This window comes from Macrosteles quadrilineatus, unplaced genomic scaffold, assembly GCF_028750875.1.
Source record: "Macrosteles quadrilineatus isolate MER2022 unplaced genomic scaffold, UCM_ALF_1.0 Scaffold_8__2_contigs__length_117827958, whole genome shotgun sequence".
Lineage (NCBI taxonomy): Eukaryota > Metazoa > Arthropoda > Insecta > Hemiptera > Cicadellidae > Macrosteles > Macrosteles quadrilineatus.
The window spans coordinates 12,353,636-12,377,915 of record NW_026542601.1 but is presented as its reverse complement, the minus strand read 5'-3'; the positions used below and the strand labels follow the sequence as shown (position 1 = coordinate 12,377,915).

At 37.5% G+C, this 24,280-nt stretch overlaps 1 protein-coding gene across 1 annotated transcript in view; it reads right to left on the bottom strand.

Moving 5' to 3' along the window:
- Positions 1–13,763: 13,763 nt before the first annotated feature.
- The window catches only part of LOC129000154 (uncharacterized), a 68,875-nt gene continuing 58,358 nt past the window's right edge, over positions 13,764–24,280 (bottom strand). The window contains exons 6-12 of the mRNA XM_054427088.1: positions 18,381–18,460; positions 17,663–17,846; positions 17,128–17,292; positions 16,698–16,847; positions 16,305–16,439; positions 15,580–15,764; positions 13,764–14,828 (exon numbers count right to left, since the gene is read on the bottom strand). Coding sequence (XP_054283063.1) covers positions 13,961–14,828; positions 15,580–15,764; positions 16,305–16,439; positions 16,698–16,847; positions 17,128–17,292; positions 17,663–17,846; positions 18,381–18,460 — 1,767 coding nt within the window. The 3' untranslated portion in view covers positions 13,764–13,960. The remainder of the gene's footprint in view (positions 14,829–15,579; positions 15,765–16,304; positions 16,440–16,697; positions 16,848–17,127; positions 17,293–17,662; positions 17,847–18,380; positions 18,461–24,280) is intronic.

Sequence of the window (24,280 nt, the reverse complement as noted above, 5' to 3'; positions counted from 1 at the left end):
GAATAATATTGTAGCTTGCGATATCATGCATACTGTATAGGGCATTGAAGAAATATAAAATTTTGAGTAAAGTAAGAAGTAGTATATATTTTATCAACCTAAAAGGACATTAATTAATTGTAAGTACAGTATGTAATGCTTCAGTTATGTTAATGGTGTTTGTAAATGTTTAGTAACTTAATTTTACTTTCAATATTTTTTTTTATATTTAACTTTAAAATTACTGTACCTACATAATAAATTATATTTCTTTGGATAATCTTTTTCTAATTGGATAGAGCTTGTACAATGTTGTATGTAGTGAAGAGTATCCAGGAAGTGTGGAAGTATGGAGAAATGTCGTTGGAGGTTACGGGGGTGGGGGGGAGAGAATGAGTCTACGCAGTCAGTCTAGTTACGCCACTGTCAGGGGTTCTTTGTGTTGCTCACCTATGTCAGGACAGGTCCTGCCAATAGTTAAAGGACAGGTCCTGGCTCGTGTTACTTCTGCTTTAGCTTTCTCGCTATTCAGATTGATGCATTTTTAAAATTAATTAATTCCAACCACTAAGGTTAATGTTCACGACTTTTACCTTCACGAGCAACACAACAGGTAAAAGTAACAAAATTAATTTCAGTAATATTCCTCTTCACTCTATGTAAAAAAGTAGTTTCCGAGTCTCAATAAAGTATCAATGTTCACACTGCCATAGTTTGCAAATGGTTGTGCCTTACAAACTATGACTAGTTGCTTTACTTGTACTGAAAACAACTATTAGGCACTTATAACAAGACTAAGAGCTTGATATCAGTGCATAAATAAAATGATAATGTTAAATTTGTAATCATTTCATCAGTTGACGTACTATGATCAATCGTTTATAAAAAACCTCAATGGATATTTGACTATAAGTTTGCCAAAAGACTTAATCTGATTGATATAAAAAAATAGTCATATGTTCCAATTGTTTTGTTAAAAAAAAGATAATAGTTTAGCGTGTTGTTGTTCGATGAAAGAAATAAAGAAGATGGTTTTTGTTAACATATAATTTGTCATTTTAAAGTTTAATCTTAAGTAATCGTCCGTGATATCAAATTAATTGTATCACGTATATTGACGATTTCACAGTAAGATTGGTGAATCACATATCACACTAGTGCTACACAAATCGAAACCACAATGTCTCGGGGTGATCTAGACCAATCTTTTATTTACAAAAGTCATATACAGCTTTAAGAACCAGGACAAATATTAGATTTAGTACCAAAGGCACTGTTTAATGTTCTTTACCGATGCACTTTTTAAACCTAACTAATCTTTCCTACTATGTTTGTAATTTTTTTCAGAATTACAAATTTTGTTTTCAGTCACAGAATGCTGCCAACTCAAATATCTGTTGGCTCGATCAAAGCCGCTTTTATAAATGGATCCGAGCCTAAGGCCGCAAGCAACAGAAAATATTTTAAATTGCGTGACAAAAGATTCCTCCCCACTCTCAGTTCTCACCCATGACTCTTCACTGCCACTGCTTGCATGTTGCTACTTGTTCCTCGCCTTATCTTGTTTTATTTTTTGTAAAAAATTTTTGAATGGCTTGATATGCACATCCAATTAAAGGTCTTTATTAGTGGAATACAGTATCACAAACCTGAACTCAAACAGACAACTGAGTCAAAAAATGAGAGCTGTTCAAAGATTCAAAATAATAAATTCAAGAAATTTTTTTATGCTGCCATTTTTAACTCATAGTTGCCCGTTTGAGTTTGGGTTCGCGGCATTGTATTTTACTAACAAAAACCTACCTTTAATTTGATATACATATCAACCTATGCTTACTTAAAAGATTTTCTTCTGACTCCTAGCGAGCTGTCGCTGTCCACCTTGAGAAGGTGAAGGTAGCGTATCACTAAATAATAACAATTATTTTTGTGTCCAGTGACATTGTTCAAAGTTTTGTAGCTATATTTTATTATTTTTTTTAAATATTTAGCTGCCTCCGGCTCCGGCACTTTCAAAGCGTTAAAGACTGTAACAATTATCACTTTAACAAGATAATGATGAGGACCATTCTTGTTTAGAATTTTGTGAAGATTATTTCTTTATAGGATGTATTCTGCGCTAACATGCATAGTTTTCGAGATATTTAATAAATACCCCACTGCAGCAAACCTTTCTGCAAATTTCCATTTGCCTGATTGGATTTACACTCAAATATCTTCTTAAAAATAGCACATTTATTCCCTATTTAAATAGCATCAGTTAAACGAGTACTTAGGTTTGCTGTAACAGAGAGGGTTAAAAAGTGTTTTTTTGTAAAATGTAAATAGTTAAGTATGAAATAAATGCATGTTCTAAATTTGATCAAAATATGTTAATAAACAAGTAAATTATAACAGTTAACTTTCTTTTAGCCTAATGAACATTTTAAAATAATAATTTATTACAATGGAAATTAAAAAAAAAAGTACAGTACAATCAGAATTTAACAATTAATTTTTACAGTAAAAAAATATGGAATCCCAGCTCCATCTTCAAATTCCCTCGCTGACCGCCATTTCTTTCTAGTTCGTCTCAGACACATACTGGTTGTCCTTAAAAATGCACAAATTGTTCTTGAGCGTATCCAATTAATTGCCAAACTGTATGGTTTTTTTTTCCATTTTTCTGATAATTTTACAGTCACAACCCTTAAAAACATTTGGAATCATTTCCCAAAAATTCCATCAACACTTGTGACAAGAGGAGTAAATTATTCATGTCGTTGTTCGCAAGCTTTTGTATACTTTCTTTTTTTTCATCCTCTGCTTTTTTATGACAAAAATATTAAGTTTACTTATTCTCTATTAGAATAACATGGGAATTTTTAATTTACAATCTTTAAGAATTTTCTCCGTTGCTATTGGGCGCATAACAACGCTTCAAGATATTAAATTATTTGTTTTTTGAGCTCTACAAAATGGTTTATAAAGAAATTGCAAAATTTTATGTTTTTAGAGTAAAAAATGGGAAAAAAAATTTTTTACCCCATAAACCCGCATTCCTATAGTCCGATCATGATCATGCTGGTTCGCGAACTCGTTCGAATAAATGTAAGGTTTACACTTATGTACCAAATTTCATCAAAATCATATCATTTTTGCTCGAGTTATTGTGCTGACGAACAAACACACACACACACACAACTGAACTCAAACAGATTATGTTTTTGGCCTCTAGGGCCCTCAAAACGAAAAGGTAAATCGGTCCGGGGTCCAGGTCTTACCATGAGTACTGCGTAATGACTACTTATTCCCTATATGAGAAATTTGCCAAAACAAAAAAGTGCCATTTTTCCAACTTTTACCCCCCTCCCCCTCCAACCCGACGCTCAAATAGGTGTAACTTTTTACCTAACATTGTGTACTGTACTGAACAGTTTAAGAGTCAAAAGTGTGCTTTCATGATTTGGGAGCTCTATAACAGCTGATGACGTTCGAAGTATTACGATTTTACTTCTTTTCTCTCAATCCTTGAACCTGATTGGTCCTCAGGTTAAAGTTAAAAAAAAAAACAATGCAGTTAAGTGAATCTTTTAAATTCTAAGAACTTAACTGAACCGGCTAGTGTAGTAAAAAATGTTTACGCCACACTACATTATTTTGACGAGCTTCCTACGCAAGTATTTAGCCCAGAAAACAGCTGTTTGCCGCCAGCTTATTCAAATGGGGTTTCATTGCGTACTACTGTACTGTAATAAGTTTTACCGGACACCAATCAGCTGATTATACTGTATTTAGGTGGCAATGAGTGGTTATAAACAAAAACATAACCTCTCATGACTAGTGATTTTTATTCTTTTAGTTGGTGGAAATATATAAGGATTTGTACAGATTTAGTAGTATGGCGTAAACTATCGTACGTAACTCGTCCAAAATGTGCGTACCGGACTCGTATGGTAATCCCGTACTCGACTTCGTCTCGCACGGGAACGACCACACTCGTCCGGTAAACACTTATTTTCAGGACTAGTAACGTAATATACTATAACACAACTGGAATAATTTTCACCACTACATTGTAACAGAACCAAAAATTGTCGCTAAGTCTTCTTCTCTTAGTGGAAGTGGAATCAATTGAGATGGGGACGCCACCGCCACCTGTGTATTTTACCAAAATATGAGTTACGGTTGAGTGTAGAATCGCAGATAAAACACACTCACTTAGTAGATTTCTCATCCTTAAGGAACAGCTGAGTCCAAATGTATTTTAGTTCTCGTGGTTAGAGGTCGTCTTTTGTTTACGAATTGTTTCTTGTTATTTCAATATCTCGTCCCCTAGTTATCTCACCAAACAAACAGTAAAGCACACATCATGAAATTAACCCTAAAATAATACAAACGAAATTTCAGGACATATTTTTATGTGCTGTCATTGGCAGACTTAATTCAATTATCCTTGTTCATGCCATCTGAGAAACACTGCCTGTCGAATTTCTTAACCAACACAACTGTGTTTTCAAGAATCAACAAAGTCATCGCTCTTTTTACTGACTTATTAATGATGAAGCTACATGTCACCACTATACATTGTCGCCACACTGTTTAGTGTTTAGGACTACATTAATATTAGTTTAACAACAGTATTGTCAAGGCATTTTATTAATTTATTTACTTAGCTTTTACCTCGGCCTAACATCACCTATTTGTTAAATTAGTAACGGGGGTTCGTTGTTATTGTTGATATGGTCTCAAAAGCAGACGTTTTTGTCACGTTTTATTAAAATTGTATTATGTTAAATATAACTCCTACCTCTCAAGCCTTCTCCATGTTGTCAAATCAAATCCCATTCATGTGTTCCAACATCGTAACAATGCTCTTTTGTGCTTCCAATTTTTTTATGGTCATACTCAAAATATTTTTATGGTCGTAATAACGCATTTTTCAATCCATGATTACACTCGCTACGCATTATGATGACCAATTACAACTATTTTATTTAATACTAGCTGACCCGGCGAACTTCATATCGCCTAAGTTATAGGTTTCCCCTAAGACAGACCAAAATCTTGTAATGGAAAGAAAGTACCGTTACGTTTAATTTTCAAGATGATCTCGTTCGCATCGCTCAATCACGTCCTGGTTGAAGTTCGTTCGCTACGCTCACTCACCTTTGGGTTGGAGCTCGTTCGCTACGCTCACTCACCTTTGGGTTGGAGCTCGTTCGCTGCGCTCACTTGCCTTCAGGTTAGCTCGTTCGCTACGCTCACTCGCCTCCAGGTTGAAGTTCGTTCGCTACGCTCACTCACCTTTTGGTTGCAAATTAGCTGTTGTCATAAATGTAAAAGAAATAATAGTGCTGCACCCTGTTGGTAATCCTTGTAACTTTAATGCTATTGAACATCATAGAACAGAACCAACTTGTTTAATTGAAACAGCTGTTAAGATTCAATAATTTCATTTCTCATAAGGTTAACATGGGAAACTCCAGAGCCACTGGGGCGGAGCCCGAAAGGATTTTTGAAATAAGAATATGCCTATATGTTAATCGGGAATGTGAGCTATCATCATGCCAAATTTCAGCCCAATCCGACCAGTATTTTTCGCGTTCACTTGTCACAAACATACATCCATACATCCATACATCCATACATCTAAACTTACGTTCCATATATCTAAACTCGTTCGCTGCGCTCACTTGCCTTCAGGTTAGCTCGTTCGCTACGCTCACTCGCCTCCAGGTTGAAGTTCGTTCGCTACGCTCACTCACCTTTTGGTTGCAAATTAGCTGTTGTCATAAATGTAAAAGAAATAATAGTGCTGCACCCTGTTGGTAATCCTTGTAACTTTAATGCTATTGAACATCATAGAACAGAACCAACTTGTTTAATTGAAACAGCTGTTAAGATTCATTAATTCCATTTCTCATAAGGTTAACATGGGAAACTCCAGAGCCACTGGGGCGGAGCCCTTTTAAGAATTTCGAAACGGGAAATAGTTTACGTCCGATTCGCATACCTACAGAATTTACACACCAAATTTCATAACGATCGGTGAAGTCGTTCCGGAGGAGTTTGCAGACAAACACTGTGACACGAGAATTTTATATATTAGATTTGCAAACTGAATCCAAAAGTAACTACGCAGTTGAAATAGCCACTCGAATCAAAAACTGAGCAGAGATATGTATATTTTACGTATATCTAAATTAGTGTTCAATTTACTTTAGATAAATGCCAATTTAATGTTTTGCATTAAAAACTAAAACCATAGATCAAACATGTATGTTTTATCTATGCTGAAACTGATTTGGGACATCACTTGTTTCATTACTCTGTGTAGCTAAGCTTGACGACGCGGCGTTTTATACTCTGTGATGGCGCCGAGCGGGAGCCTCTGTATCGATTGGAAACATCCTCATCTTTGACAGTTGTTTATATCGAGGCTCTAAAACTCGAATCAAATTTGATACTTATGAGCTGTTTTAATCCAATAATACACCAGGACAAAACTTTAATTTGCTTTGAGTAGGTTTACACCATCGGTATATCATACTTTTAATATTTTACACACTTATGATGGTGTTAATTCAGTTTAACTGGTCAACTCAACTCACGGGTTTATCGTAATTAAACCAACTTATTTTACACATGTAGACTATATTTATACTACAATCGTTATTAGTTTCCGCTTATAAATGTGTAAAAATAATTATCTACAAATATAATCACCACAATGATCAACAATATAAAAGTTTAAATTAGATACCTATGCATAGGTTCCTATATAAAGGTGTACTAAACTTTGTCGTTAATGAAAATTGTGTGAACAAAATCAGATAATTCTATCCTATCTTCAGAAAAAAATTACTAGTAGAAGTACTGAGATAGTTTTGAATAATTAATATTTTATCTCGTAAATAGTCGTCTACAGCTAATATATCAGTACAGTAAATATAACTCTGTTTACCTCTACATTTTGTGGTGTCGTCCATTGAAGTAAGCATTAAAATAATCAACCCTAGAGATAAAGCAAATAGTACAACACAACCGAACGCAATTTTGACGTTATCCATTTTTATCTAGAATAGAAACAGAAAGAAAACAGAACCACCAAGTTCTTTCTGACTAGCGACTGATATATCGCATCGGGAAGTGGCAATATCGGACAATACGATACCGGTATTCGATACGCGATTCAATTATTTTATTCGAACTGTTAAGTGTCCATTTTTAACCATTGGTCATGGTCAATTCATGCTTTCTCCAACCAGGCTTTACGCTTAATGAATTTAGTCCTAATTTTATATTATGTTCGGCGATTTTACAAAAAAAATGTTCAACGCCGCTACGGGCGCTACGTCCCGTAACGCTCTATGACAATTCACTGACCAAATATTTATATACTTTTTTGACAAGGTATTGTAGCTTAATTTGTCATACAGTATGCCACAAAACAGTTGGTTTGTAAATGTTGCAATTTCAGATTAATAATATTTACATAAACATAGTATAATAATACTAAGTATGCACTTAGTTGATATTTTGCGATTCGATAGTTTAACCTATAACTATCGCAACGCATCTTTAACTCGATATGTTGGTACCAATTGAATATTGCTCACATATGTTTGGCCATAATAGCATCCACCGTAGAAGTACGTGAAAATTGAATGACACCGGGAATTTTTTAATAATCTGCATTAGGCTATAGCGTCTATAACTGTATATGGGCGACTAATAATTTCATTAAGAGTGTGAGGTTAGTAACCTTTAATTCGTTATTGTAGTAAGAACATTGGTATCTTGGGAGACGATCACAGTGTCGCCAGCGCCAATAACGGCAGAAATAGCCGCGGTCCTGTAGAGACAACCTAATCGTCTCCCGCGGTCGTAAAGACATCGTAATAGTCTTCCGCGATCGCGGCAAAACTCAGACTGCTTCCCGCGGTTGTGTGGATATTATCATCGTCTACGATGCAGCAATATTCTGATAACCGTAGCAGCTCTGTAGAAATCATCGTTCGTCGTTTTGCGTTGCGCGATCGCGGTAAAAACATGATCATATCCCGCGGTCGTGGAGACACATCGTCCTCTGCGATCGCGGCAAAACTCTGATTATCCCTCGCGGCCGCATGTAGACATATAGTCGTCTCCCTCAATCACAGATAAGTCACTGTTGTCATGCGCGATCGTGGTAAATTTAAAATTCCAGGTAGAAATACAAAATTCACGCATAATTTCCGGTTTAAGTAGCTCACGCGTAATTCCCGGATTTACCGGTATTCCCGGTCAGTGGACAGCCTGTTGTATATTGCAAAGGGGCGCTACTATTATAGTTTTGCCTAGGGCGCTGACAGGGTCAAAAACGGGCCTGCCGTATTTCCCTTACAGTGGACACTGCAGTTGCTAAGGGCCTCGGCCTGGGAGGGAGCCTTACTTGGGGCCTCAAAAGGCTTTCATCCTTTAGAGATAAATGAATTTCACAGATAATTATGATAGGGAGTTTAAATTTCGAGCCGAGCTTTATCCTTGCAAATGCCGAAATCGTGTGCGAAGATTATTGCACTATCAAAAATCACAATCTTGCATCAATCACGGGGAACGATTGTGAAGTCTCTGCTACCACAAAAGATGTTCACGATTTATCCGCGACTACAAGAGAAGTTCATGATTTCACCGTGGTCGCGGAAGATGGAAATTATCTTTCAACAAACGAGGAAGCTGTTCATGAGTTTGGAGATGAATATGATGCCCCTGTAAACGCGGAAGACGTTCACGATTTTGTTGTGACCGCAGGAGACGTGGAAGATGCCTCAGTGAATGTAAAAGATGTCCACTATTTCACTGCAACTGCAGAGGACGCTAATGATTTCCCTTGACTGAGGATAATGCCATTCTTGTGTAAATTAATTTTGTGTTCACGATTTTACCGTTTTTTTCTTAATGAGTATAAAAATTAATTTTTTTAATGAATAGGTGCCTTCTAAAGCAACCCGATATAATTTTGGTCCAAGACCCAACCCTAAGTCAAAATTTTGGCCGCAGATACCCAATATATTGTTATCAAAAAATAAAATATATTTTTAGTAAAATTGTTATAAACCAAAATTTGTTATTGGTTATCCTCCTGGGTCTATTCACCGTTTGAATCGTAGAGAACAAAGGATCAAAATCATCATGTTGAAGAAAGACCACATGTATTTCTCTACACCACCCAAGCCCCAGCGACTAAAGAATCAAAATATGGGGCCTCTCCAGAGTGATTCCCTGGGGGCCACATATAGATTTGAAATACAGCCCTGGGTGTTGTCAAGACTGCAATAAATTATTACTATGGTGTTTCCACAATCACAGAAAATTAACGATTTGAGGCTCAAAATTCCTTGATTATACCAGCTCTAGAATCGGTGGCAACAATGATGAACCGAAACCAAAATCCATGGTCAAATATGGAAATGATAAATACTAAAAAATGTTTGATAAAATATTTTTGTTCTGGTTTGCTGGTCGATGAAATTTATAATTTTATTTATTTAATTGAAATGGGGATTTCTGGTGCTTTATTTACGTTGTAGAAATTGTTTTGTTATTTAATGTCATCTCTCACAATTTTTGCTTATCCTTCACTCATATTTGGGTACAAATTCGTGTCGTCCCCATCTCAATTCATATTGATGTTGTTGTTTAGTTAGATTTCTTTTGTTCCATTGACATATAATATATAGGTGGGGGTTTTAAGTCTGTGAATAATTTTATCTTTGCAAATTAAATCATAGAGTTACAGTATTATTAACAAACGTCATCAAATCAGCATTTACACACTGTAAGCATTGCCTAGCGTAAGAAATTGAAACCTCCTTAGAATATAAATAAAATAATGTTACTACACTAAGTAGTAAAATTAAATTTTTCTTCTAAAATTAATAGTAGATGTGTGACTATTGCTTAGCAAATCTAAGAACAGCATTATTCTCTTTCACATATTCTTCCCATTGCAAAGCACGGGGTTTAGCAACTCTTAAATTTAATAAAAAAAAAATGAAAACACTTATTTATGCAGAAAAATGTATCCTGTTGTCACAAAACAAAAACAAGCCCTCTCGTCCAAGTTAGCACTTCATATATGTCTAGGAGCCCAGCGCCCAGCTATCCCTATGGTAAAAGCATCATCCAGCTCTTAAAAGTTAACCATTTATCATATAACTCATCATATATACCATATATTTATCACATATATCATATATTTATTAAGTTGCAGCCCCATAGTTACATGTCTAATACAGGATAGTCTCCTGCAATTTCCAAGAGTTGCAATTCGTCTCTGTAGGAAACTCGTGGGCGTGGAGCAAGTGTAATAAATTCTGACTCATCCTACTAATATTATAAATGAGAAAGTTTGGATGTATGGATGTATGGATGTATGTTTGTGACAAGTGAACGCGAAAAATACTGGTCGGATTGGGCTGAAATTTGGCATGATGATAGCTCACATTCCCGATTAACATATAGGCATATTCTTATTTCAAAAATCCTTTCGGGCTCCGCCCCAGTGGCTCTGGAGTTTCCCATGTTAACCTTATGAGAAATGGAATTATTGAAGCTTAACAGCTGTTTCAATTAAACAAGTTTGTTCTGTTCTGTGATGTTCAATAGCATTAAAGTTACAAGGATTACCAACAGGGTGCAGCACTATTATTTCTTTTACATTTATGACAACAGCTAATTTGCAACCAAAAGGTGAGTGAGCGTAGCGAACGAACTTCAACCTGGAGGCGAGTTAGCGCAGCGAACGAGCTCCAACCTAAAGGTGAGTGAGCGTAGCGAACGAGCTCCAACCTAAAGGTGAGTGAGCGTAGCGAACAAACTTCAACCAGGACGTGAGTGAGCCATGCGAACGAGATAATCTTGAAAATTAAGAAGTTAAACGGGGCAAAGCCCGCGGGTTACAGCTAGTAAGTAATATTTTGGAAACAATATGATTTGGACAGATCCTTTTTGAAAATTATTATTCATGAAACATTAAGAGGTTCATTGACCATAATGAGAAATCATCTATATGGCAAACATCAAAATTAATCAGTCTTATAGCTGTAAAATCCTTAGATATTTTATATGTATTCTATTTTTCTGTGTCATTGGCAACCTTATTGTTTAAGGCAGAGGTATTTATTTTTATAAATAAATTCTTTTCTCTTATGTTTTTAAAACCGTTAACTTACCCGATGTTTCCTATTTCTTTACACAAACCAGTTTGTAGAGAATGTGCACTTTTTTAATTGGCATTTTTGTAAGGCAACTATTAATGTAGGTGGTATACGTTTCGTATTTGACAATATCAAATAGAACATTTTTTAATCATGTAACAAAATAGAATCAATTAGCAAAAGATATTTTAAAATCACTTACATTTTTGGAACCTACATCGAGACCTTCTTCAGTTTTGAAATATTCTATATTAATAAGTATGTTAATTAATTAATTGTCTCTGCCTTTAGAAAAAAACTACAAATTTGTGCCAACAACGTAATCTTAGAGATGGAAATGATATTCGTGGGAAAAAGACACAATTTCAACAGGAACAGGTGTTTTTATTTTCACAGATTCAAAAATCATCCCCAAAATCCATCACCAAAATTCTAGACCAAACGTGAGATCGGATTCTTATTTTCTATATTGCACTGGGAAAATCTTAGAGTTACACATCAAGATACATAATCAGCTGATAATGAAACCTAAACAAGTTACAACAGATAAATATTGCAACCATACAGTCACATAGGTACTTCCATAGACTAACAAGTAGACGTCTCATCCCATTGTAAAATTTGAAGCTCGTTCTTCTTGTCTAGTCATGTTGGTGACACTGGGCGCTAGTGTTGACAAAACTTTGTTTCTATTATTTTAGGGTTAATTTATGATTTGTGCTTTACTGTTTGGTTATATAAAAAGAACGCAATATATTGTTTATGAATAAATTGTTTAGTTTGGTTAAAGGATGTTTTAAACAACTGAAATAACAAGAAACAAATTGTAAGCAAAAACACGATCCTAGCAACACTGGACCGAACTAACAATAAAATTGTCTTGAGCTGATCCATTAGGATGACAAATCTACTAAGGGAGTATGTTTCATCTATGGTACTTAGAGGCCGTACTTGATTCTGCATATCAACAAATTGACTTCTCGTCAAGTTGATCTTGAATTACGAAGAGTGCCAACTCTATTGCTGTAAATTAATCTTGTTGATTAAATCCTGCTTGAAAACACAGGAGAATAAATTAGGCTTATATTTTTGTACAATTTGAGCTTGTTTGAGCTATTTTAAAGATATACAAGTTCACCTTATCTATGAATAATTTTCCATTTTAGGTTAGCGATCTATGGGTAAGAACTGGCAAAAGATTCACACATAAATAAACTTAAACTAAACAACAATATGATAACTAGAGTATAATTACTATACATTTTAAAACAAGTGTTTTTTTTACTATACAGCAAATTTTATATTAATTTTGCTGAGTAAGTTTGAAAAAGTATGTATTTTTCTTTTTTTTCTCTTACAATCTTTTATCAGTTCTTACAAATAAAAATAAATAAACTAAAAGCATTTTCACTCCTGTTGCTTCTTTGGTCGTATTACTTAACTTATAAAATATCACTCTTTGTTACATAAAGGGCAGATTCTTAAAAGAGTATAACCTTACACTAGTAAAAAAATATTAAAGCAATAAACGACAAACACTAAGTTTTACACAGTACCCAGACACTTTCAAGAAATTACCATAGGATTTGCTACTGTAAATAAACGGTATCAGCATTCTGACACATACTTTCTCCCATTAGTTTGTCAACAACCTTTGTCATATGTAAGCGGTGAGAGTAAATATACGGAAATGGGATTAGTACAATTTTGATCAGAATTTAAAAGACTATAACATACTAAATTTTATCAAAATCGTTCGGGCCATGTTTGTGAAAATCCGATTTTTCCGTTATTTTATAGGGTTTTTATGGGAAATAACATAATTTACGATAACTTTTGAACCGTAATTTTTACAGAAATGGGATTTGTACCATTTTGTTTAGAATATTAAGGACTATAACATACTAAATTTTCGTCGAAATCGTTCGGGCAGTTTTTGGGAAAATCTTATTTTACCATTATTTTATCGGGTTTTATGGGAAAATCACCATTATAATCAAAATTTCTAACAAATTGATAAACTATCAAAATTGTAAGGACAATAACATACTATGTTAAATAAAAAACCGGATATTTTTTCTAAAATCCTATTTTTCGTTATTTTATGGGGTTTTTATGGGAAAATAATATAATTTACTATAACTTTTGAACCATAATTTTTAGAGAAATGGGGTTTGTACCATCTTATTCAAAATCTAAAGGGCTACAACATACTAAATTTTTATCAAAATCGTTCGAGCCATTTTTGAGAAAATTAGATTTTTCCGGTTTTTTATGGGTTTTTATGGGAAAATCCCCATAAAAAATCAAAATTTCCAAAAAATGAAAAAAACGCCTGGAGATACCGTGGATTAGAACCTACATACCAAATTTCATCGAAATCGGACCACAGGTGTAGTCTCTAGCTCTGTACACATCCAGACACACAGACACACACACACACACACACACACACACACACACAGACATCACTTCGAAAACCACTTTTTTGGGTCCAGGGGGACCCAAAACGAATATATCCACTCAAAACTCAAACTCGAAAATTTTGACGAAAACAATACTTTCTCCATATACTATGGTATAGGGGGAGAAAGTAAAAAATTATGAAAACGTTGTTGTTTTAAGTTGTTCTTGTCTCTAGATCTTTTTGTAAAACCTTGAATCAACTGTGTTATCAATATTTGTCTTTGTGATTTAAAACCCGTTATTATTATTTGCAACAGCTATTTCATTACCAGTATTTTACAGTTAAGTGTCCAACAACATTGTATACCATGCAAGCAACAGTTTGAGCTGGCCTAGTACAGTCCAGAGGGTAAGTCCATCAGTTTTCCTGAGGAGATGCTGAGATTTACATGATGCAGACTGTTGAACCCTCGGTTGTACAGCTCAGACATTGTCTTGACTCTATTGGTCGGGACTAGGTTCGGCTCCCTGATGTGGTGTTGCCCAGAGTACAGTCCAGCATTGGTGTGACCTCGTTTTAGCACAAACTTCTGATCCGTGGGTGAAGAGTTGCGAACAGGCAAGAACACCGACCTCTCTATAGGTTTTTCCTCTCTCATTTGAGGTCTGTACTCCCTCACTCGGTTGCTAGGACTACGAGAGACGATCACAACCGAAGAATTGTTCACTCTTTGTTCGTCTCGGACGTTCGTATCGGATGTTACAACAATATCGACAAGGCTATCCAATCCTTCCCCGATCCTATCCAAGCTTTTTGACTTTAGCTTCTTTGTTTCTTTTGCTGTGTCGATGTACACCGTCGTTCCCTGTTTTGGTCTACCTGATTCGTCAGAGCCGAAATAGGTGTTTTGGACGTCAGTGACGTAAAAGAGGCCGTCAAAACTTCCCCTTCTTGCTTTGATCTCGGGGAGGATTTCTTTTTGGACGATTTGTGGAGCGATTCTCTGATGGTGGAATGTTTCTCGACGCCGTATTGAGGACTTTGGCTCTCCTCGGTCGGCTATAATCATCGTCTCTCGTCGCTTGATCGCTGGCTTTCCGACCTCCGAGTGCTCGATGGTGCTTGGCTCCTTGCACGTGCTAAGGAGAGAGTCAGAGTTATCAATACTGTCTTCATCCTCAAAGAACGGATTGTGATCGTCATAGTCTCGTCCAAGCAGGTACAGGCTCCTAGACCTCCTGGGTGGTTGAGGGAGGAGTCTGAAACAGGGTAGTTAAAATAATGACTATCTTTCAGAATACATAATGAAATAAATTGTATTGAATTCAGAAATTTGTCGGTAAGGTAATTTAAAATATCTCTGAAAATTAATTCAGTTAAAGTATTTGAGTATTTGATTGCTGATTGACATGGGTCATGTATTGTTTAAGTACCAAACATATATATTTTTGGTGTGAAAACCATGGTTGAGAACCACCTCATCATTGAAGTTACACCAAGATCTGCTTAGGTTGATCAAAAGGAATAACATAATATAGGCTACAGTGCATTGATTATATCAAAAGTGGCATTTGCTAAGGGTGCATTCAAGGTTTAATTGTGCTTTCAAGGTGAAAGTGAGTCTTTCTGAACACAGAAACGCTAAATTTAAAGTACAAGGCAAAGCCAAGTCTTTGTACGAGAAAAAATTGCTAATGAGAAGCACTTTTGATACCTACAAGTTATAACTACTATTCATCACAAAGTGCAAACTAACGTTAGTTTTATATTTACAGTGAGTCTTCCGTTTGCAGGTGGGCAGGTGAAAAACTACTTGGGAGTAAGACAAGTTAAGTAAAATCAATGGAAAATCAGCCTATTGTTTTCTCTTTGCTCTAATGTTTGGGACTATGCAAAAGAATAATTTCCTTTGACATAAGCTACTGTGATTTACAATCATACCCCATCTGAGTTATTATTCGATAACTGCTTATTACACTGTTATTATCAATGAATGTACATAAGAACCACCTCTGAGGAACGATGTCCGCTTCGTCGTCCAGTATGAGAGCCTCACAGGTCAGGTCTGTGTTGGATCTGTGTGTGAGCCGTTGGAAGTGTTTAGCCAACGTCTCCTCCTCTCTACTACCTCTGCCTCTCCTGTCACACAAGTCCGTCTCTGCGTCGTTGATGATGTTCTGTAGCTCCTCCATCACCTTAGAGCGACATTCATTAGCATAGTTTAACCTTATTTTCATCCACATAAGGGAGATTTTCTTAACTGTCAAATATGACAATGACTTAACATATAAGGGGTAAATACAGACATTTTCCTTTAAACTAATTAGGAACTAATTAGGATTGCCTTAAAGACTCATTCAGCTTTTAAAAATTGAATTCCACAGCCGAAATCAGCAGGTAGATAAATGCCCACTATGATGTGAACCCACAACATTGCTGCCTTGGATTCATAGTCTGTTTACCTTTTAAAAACACCGCTTAAATTTGTTCTTGGTGTTTTATACAAAATAAAAATTCTATATAACTATGTCATATGCATGAGCATTCTGTTAGTCACCATTTATGCACATGCTTCTTCTGTATAGCTTAATCCAAATACATCATCAACTCTGTTTTTAAAAATATTGTTAACATGCATTTTTATTCCAAGGGAGTCATGCGAAGTTAGTAAATATAGTTAGTTGCAAGTTTTGAAAATCTTAATCAGGAAATTAGTTTTAAAAACATGCTACTACCTCCTCAATAGTTGTTTCTTCTTCTTCGTCCTTCACATCAACGTTAGTCTCCCGCCCGTTGTTCAAGAGTATGGTGTCGTTTTGTACATTGAACATTTCATACACAAGTGGTTCCCTCTCAATGTCTTCTTCATCCTGGGGAAAAGAAATTTGTGAATTCTTAATAATGGATGGTGGTAGTAACGTTCCAGATCTTATATTATGTTCAATGAATCTTCCGCTGCTCATGATAGCTACAGAAATATTTTGTCAACATTTTAAAGATTCTTTCTTAATACTAGGGAACAATACAAAGATTTCTTTAGCAAATAAAAATTAACTGAATGGCAAGTTAAATATTTAACACCAACAAAGATGCCAAGAGACATCACAGAAAGAGTGTTAAGATTGTACCTGGTCGGAGGAGCTGATTCCCTCGTCCTCGGCTGGCGTTGAGCCGCTGCCATCCTTGTTGTGAGCTCTTGACGGAACTCGCAGGGAGCTCACTTCACTCTCAAGCTCCGAGCAGCGAGACTTGAGAACACCCTTCTCCTCTTGCAGAATCTGCACAAGACAAACAATCAGTGACAAGTAAGATTAATTTGGTATTATTAATTATATTTGTAACGTACTTATGACTAGACAATTTCACATACAAATCAGGTTTTGTCACTATTTAACGGACTATTGCAAAAGATAGTCCAATCAGCTTGATCATCCAACTTCAAAAAAAAGCTTTCTAATCTTGTTCAGGATCCATCAGATCACCACTACTATTACCAAATAATTAAATATTTCATGAGGTGATAACACTTTAAAGTCTATTAATGTTACCACAATGTACCTGGACTCTTCGCTCTAACACGGTGAGTTTCTCTTTCAGGGACTTGACCTCTGAAATGACATCGTCAGACTTTGCTCGCAGTGCTGCTACATCTATGAAGTTCCTGTCCCAGCGAGCCAGCTCAGCACGTACTGTCTCCACACCTGGTGCCTTGCTGGGGAGAGTCTGTCGTAAACATGGCAAGTCAAACATTTGAGTTGTAAATATTGCTAATTAGTTTAATTAATTTTTAAAAGTTAATTTTTATCTGACAAGATCAATCCAGACATCTGGTCAATGATTGCCAGTTGGTAATGGTAGTTTTAATGGTTGTGGTTGGAAACTATGGAATAATTTTCTCAGGATCGCACCAGTTCTGGCTACTAGGCGAGCACTTTAGCCACTTAACTACTTAGCTAATTTACTCAAAAGTGTTAATGAATTTTGTATAATTTTTATTTGGATACAAATTATCAATTTTCATGATTTAAGAAAATCTAATAGCTTTTAATTTTATGCTCAATATAAATACTAGAATACGTGTAATCGTATCAACCTTGGCCAGTATGCCAGGTTTGAGGCCGGCCTGGTCCAGCTCTGCTTGAATGTAGAAGCGCTGCTGCTCACTGGGTGCTGTCTCTACGAACGTGTTGATGAACTGTAGCCCAGCAGCCAACAGGTCTGGGCAAGCTCCTGACAACATGCCTACCAGGAATCTAAACCTGACTGGCTCTCCAAACCTGTGCAACATTTATTCATATTAGACTCCTGCATTGAAAATTGATACAAAATAATAGGAGTGGTTCCTTACCCGTCAACCACAAATGTGTTGTCAAAATCTTCACAATGGAGCATTCAACAGAAGTTTTGACAATGAGGCAAGCTAAGCCTTGAAACGTGGTCATTGGAAAACTAAGAAATTACGACAGTAAAAGGTAACATAACATATTATTTTATAGCAGTAGAACAATAAAACCGATTTTTAGTGAAAAGTTATAAATTAGTGACAGACCGAGCTGACCACTGACTGGAGTTAGTTTAGCGACTCCAGTTGAGTGAGAGAGCCAGAGGACCTTATCTGATTCTCTTGCTTTGGTTAAAGCCAAACCCAAATCTCATTAGTATCTAGATGAGTCTAATATTCACAACTGATTTGTAACTGAGGAAGAATCCACCTCATATACTCGATTGATCACAACAGGATCAAGTCTGATTTATGTTGCGTTGGATAACCTACAGTATGAAACAAACTGTTAATCCAAACATTTTCTTACCTGAGCCTCATGGTAGACATTGCGTCAGAGACGGGTCCGTAGCCCTTGGCCCCTGGCTGCTCACAAGTCTTTGTCAGCAACTGAAAACAAACATTTTTAAGTCCAAACAGCTATATTTCCTATTTACTTAATTAGCAATTTTTTTTTTTTTTTTTTGCTGATGAGATCATCAATAGACAGAAACAAGTAAAGTTCTCACCTAAGAAACCGGTTACCGGTATTTTTGTTTTCTAAATACTGTTGGTGGAAACCAGCTCCAAATCACCAGATCAGACTGACATATTTGTTTCCCAGATGCCAGTGGCATTAGGTAATGGATAACATTTAACACTTACAGTAGACTATCTCTCTTATTTGGACACACTGAACTACACTCGGCAGAAGTGACATCTCTTTAACTGAACAATTTTTATTGGCAGGTCGGGTTAAACCATACTGGATCGACAGGAAATGGGCTGTGCTAAAACAACTTTTCCCATGGCTCATGGCTTTTCTCATGCTTTGATACCAAATCAAATCAAATGGTCTTTATTCTCTGTATACAAGCATTGACTATTAGACCAAAATAGACATATGTACGGTTTTTTTTCTTTTTAAGGGAGAGAAGGGTAAATGCTTTTACGCACACAGGTAGCCAGCCTGTAGTGTGAGACTCCTGAATTTATCACAGAATACTCACTAAAAACCCCCCTCTACTCTGTTGGACACAGACCTGGAATTGTTTGTCACATTACTTCAAGTCAGGCCAACATGTGACCTAAGCCCTCAGGGCTCTCACCGTTTCTGGCATTTAGATACTTTATGACCTAAACTGCATCCTGGTCAAGGTTGAGCTTCTTGGCATGGAGAATACCCTGGATGTTATGTGACACACAGGTCCAATTGTCCTCACCCTTCATCATCATTGGTATGACCATGTCCACTGACAGCAGTCTTACTAACTGTTGAGCCTCCAGACGGGGCAGTGGAAAAAGGTATGTTCTAAGTAGTCGGGAATGCCTGGGCAGTATGCAATCAGGTGACACGGCTTTGCCCAACCTGAACAGGTACAAAAAAGCCGTGACCCTTCAGGAATTGGGTGAGGGAGGTAGAAGTCCACCTCTCTGCACTGCCGATTAACCCAAGGTTGGGCTTGCTGTATCAGTCGCCTGGTAGGTGCAGGTGCATTCCTCTATTCGTGCCTGGTCCTCTCCCCACGGCGTTAATAAATTGCCTTTCTCTCTGCCACCAAAAGTTTGACTGGGATGACTCCAGCAACCACCAGGACGGCAGGTTCGGACACTGTTCGGTAGGCAGATGCAACTCTTAGTGCTGGCTGACGCTGCACTCGGGCGAGCCGCATCCTATATACCTCCTTATTGTGGGCGTCTGCCCACACCTCCGCACCGTACAAGAGTAGGGACTAGACAGAAGATATAAACAGCCTTCTACAGCTGGAGCGAGGCCCTCCGACATTGGCCATCAACCTGCTAAGAGAGGAAACCACCCTAGCAGCCTTGTCCGCCGTACGGAAAATCTGATCCCGCCAGCTAAGCTTGCTGTCCACCATAACCCCAAGGTACTTGGCAGAACGGACGGTCTGGACTTTGACGGCTCCCACCCTCAATGGCACGCTCAAAGCGAGAGAGAGACCATGGTCTGCCATCCATGCGTTTATAGTACGCATAACTCTGTTCACCTTTAGCTAAGCCAGCTCAACGCTACGTGCAGCTATCAAAACTGCAACGTCGTCTGCGTACCCAACCAAAACAATTTCCTCAGGCATTTCAGACCTCAGAAGGCTGTCATAACGCTCTCATTCTCATTGGGAGTATTTCTTGTTATACTTTAGAAGCTGGTTAGAATAAAGTACAAAAAAATATATTGAGGCCCCATGCGTTAAGAATGATCACATATCAAGGAAAAGGGAGACATCCCTAGGGACCACAAAACTACAAAAACTTTGTTTTGAAATTGTACTAAAAATGTTATTCAATCTACCTTATACACAAGTTTAGGGGAATGGGCACACGGAAGGGACTAAGGCTAAAGGTGTAGTGACGTCATATCTCTAGTGGTTAATGTCTTCTCTTGAGGCGACACGATTACCGTTACGAAACGATGTGATTTCAGCGGCGTTCGTGGCATAGTTGGTAGCGTTTCGGATTGGTGTGCAGGAGGTCCCGGGTTCGAATCCCGCTGGTAGCACTGACTTTTTGTCAACAAATTTTTCATTTCAGCAAGTTTGGTTGGTTAGGTTAGGTTATGACAGTTTAATTTTATAATACTACATTTTAAAATTAATTTTATAATTAATTAAAAATTATAAGTAATTATTAATTACATTTTTATCTTATATAGTTTTTATACTATCAGCAAGTCTGGTTGGTTAGGTTATGTTATGACAGTTTAATTTTAAAAATTAAAAATTTATTTTAAAACAATATTTTATAATTAAAAAGTTAATTTTATAACTAAAAAAAAAAAAATTTAAATTATTTCAACTTAGCAGTTCTAGCGGCGAACGCTGACACTACAAGATATGTTAGCCTTAGTCCCTCCCGTGTGCCCCACCGCAAGTTTAGGTATCATGGATATAAATAAACGAATAATTTATTCTGTATCCTGGCAACAGAATCATTCCCTCTCAAAAACTTAAAGTTAAAACATTGTTTTTTTATTTCTTGAAAATGTTTAAGAAGTTTTTGGCCTGTACTGTCGCAGGTGCGGCGGGTTGGTGGTGGATATCTCAAAGACAGAATCCTCCCCCACCACCAAGCTCCGTCAAGAGGGAATTGAGGCAGTGGGTCCCTAGGCCAGGGCAGTAGACGAAGGACAAGAAGTGACGAGGCCCTGGAACAATGAGGTGGACACAGTACCCGGAGAGCCAAAACGACATGAAGGTGGACAAAGACATCCTTCCTGGAAATGGACAAAGATATAATAATTCCCGGAGCCGGACAAAGGGCGCATGACACGGAATTGGACAAAAGACACACTACCCTGAAGTGACGAAAGGACACTACCCGGAGCTTAACAAAGGACACATCAACTGGAAGTGAACAAAGGACACACCACCCGGAGGTTGGTAAAGGAAACCCAACTAGATTTGAACTAAGACTTAATACAATATACCTCAGGCCATTGTCTGCCACTGTTTATCTTGATAACCAAATAAAATTCAGTGCTTTATGGACAGTATAAGTTTCATGTGTTATTTAGTTCAAGCTTTATGAATATTTTTCTTTTGTTTTTTTCAACTGTAGTTTTACTTATTGGCAACTGAAAACTCCCTCATCTCTTTAGGTTCTCAATTAAACAAACTCTTTCACAGTTACCATCCTGCTCTTGACTTAAGTGAATTGAAAAATTGCTTAAGAAAAATTGAATGGAAAGAAGGTAAATACACTAAACGACAAAACAACCCTATAGTTTATGATGAACTTCTTGAATCCATATTTTTTTAATTTCAGGATAAATGTTAAAAATGCTGGCGGGCGTGATTTATACAAAACAATGTGCTGTGTACTCCCATACCATCAGCAAAGCTACAAAATAAAATTTAAAAATCAATTTTAGATTTTAGCCTTGTCCGCTGTACAGAAAATCTGATCCCCCCAGCTAAGCTTGCTGTCCACCCCAAGGTACTTGGCTGAATGGGCAGTCTGGACTTTGACGGCCCCTACCCTCAACGGTGTCAATGAACTGGTGGTCACTGGCCGTGTAATCCTAGTGGACTCTCCAGGCTCTGATCCTTGGCAAAAGAGACTCAGATGCGAGGGTAATGTCTGGGATCGTTCCCTGCATCCCAGGGTGCCGAAAAGTTGCCCTCGTTCTTGCCCTGGCTTAGCCTTGGCCTTAATTGCACCCAAGACCTCGGTGAAAGATCTCCCCCCTGAGGGTTTGACCAGGATTGCCCCAGTCCTGGGTTTTTTTGGCCGCGAATTTTTCGGAGCAGAGACTGAGCCGGGCCCAGTTTGGGGCAAGCCGGTGGGCTGTGCCTTCGCTGCCACATTCTTCATAGAGGCAACCTCCGCCCGCCTCAATTGCCTCTTCTCCTTTAGGGAACAGCGTTTTTCCCATGCAGCCACAGGTGTCTCTACAACTGATCCCTTTCGGGAACTTCTTTGAAGGGGGTCGTAGGTGCTTCACTGGAGCTGCAGCTACGTCTGAAAAGGATCTTGGTACAGCAGACAATATGCATAGCTTGCCGTCTGAGTCGCCTTGGCCTTTACCGTGGTCCTTTTGGTCTGAACGCCTTCTTCTCTTTTTTGTGGACTCTCTTTTTGAGGACTCTCTGATGTGGAAGACCTCCGATGTCTCTTAGAAGGCAGCTTTCTTTCATGGGGCAGGGAAACCACCTTCTCAGCAATCTTTTCCATGGCCGCCTTGCTCACCAGACGGCAGGCAGAAACGAAGCCAAGGTCATCCTCTAGTTTGGCCATACCGTTTTTGACCACTTGATTTACGGCTCTCTGGATCCAGAAGGTGCCCAGCATAGCCTTAATCGTCTCTTCCATGTCTCGGAGCCAGGTTTCAATGCTACTCTTTGCATCAAGATATTCCTGACGCAGAAGCACCATCTCAGAGCCTTCCGACCGCAACGTTGCTGTGAAAGGCTCCTCTGGCATCCCTACAGCAGAACTGATTGGCAGGGGAGTTGCTGGCAACGCCAGTTCGACACCTGCATCCCCAACGTTTTCTGCACCGTTCCCAGCTCCACTTGCCGAAGGAGATCCTAAATGGGGTAACTCCTTTAGTGCATTTGAAATGTGCAGGTGGCGTAGTGTCCTCACGTTTTTTGGTGGTAGCGACCTCTTGACCTTGGAGCTACGAACAAAAGGGTTCCGCTCCACTTTCAACTTCTTTTCTTGCTCATTTGAGCTCTTAATAAAAAATTTATGTGTTATTAGAGGTTTTATTAAAAGCTATCGTGTTTATTCCAGCGCATCGTGCGGCAAGGAGCGGCCTGGAATCAGTCAGGAACAGGTATACCCTCAGGGACAAATATACTGTAATACACATGAATAGTGTCAGTATACAACTGTTACCGATTGTTGTATTTGGATATAAGTATGGTTAAAAAAAGAGAACAACTGAAATTGGATTAAATTAACTAAACAAAATATGTTGACCATATAATAAACAGGTATTATTTAAAGATTCACATTAAATTATATATTTTTTATAAGTTTGTATTAACAGTACCACTGTACAGACTATCAAAAGTAGAGTTTGTAAAAGAACTAGGATCAGATAACCATGCTAGGATAGACTAATGAATATTAATCAGAAGTAAAAAAGCAGAGCATGGTTTTGTGGGAAACACTGAGAGTCAAAGACCGACTGCACAACAGTAGATACTTGGGTGGGAACTGAATGACCTGACACTTGCAGCTTGTTGCGGTAAAGGGGTCTGGAGATTCAAGATTGTCTGATCACTTATTTAAAAGTAAACAAATTGCATCCAACACATCTATTTTGCACATTTATTAGAGATAACTCATTGTTTGGCAGTACGTGTCTTAGCTATACTACGTTCACAAAATTTAGGTAGTTTGAGGGGAAGTGATTCTATCCCCCTCCACCTCACTGTAACTTTGAAACAATAACCAACAGATTATAGGCTGATGTATAGATTAACCTGGAAAAGGTTGTGGGAGAACAAAGGAAACCTTCCCCTTAAACCGCTTAAATTTTGTGAACGTAATAGTAATTGAAGTTTACAATGTTTCAGTGATGGATGCATGAATTTGTCTTAGTGGTAAATAATCCCATCTTTGAATCTTCACAAAAAAAAAAACACAATTTACACAAGTGTTATAGGGAATCAAAAGCGACGACACCCAGAGGTACTGATGTGAAACGTGAGGATTTAAGATGTAATTGTGCTGGCAAATATTAGCAATAACTGTCTAACA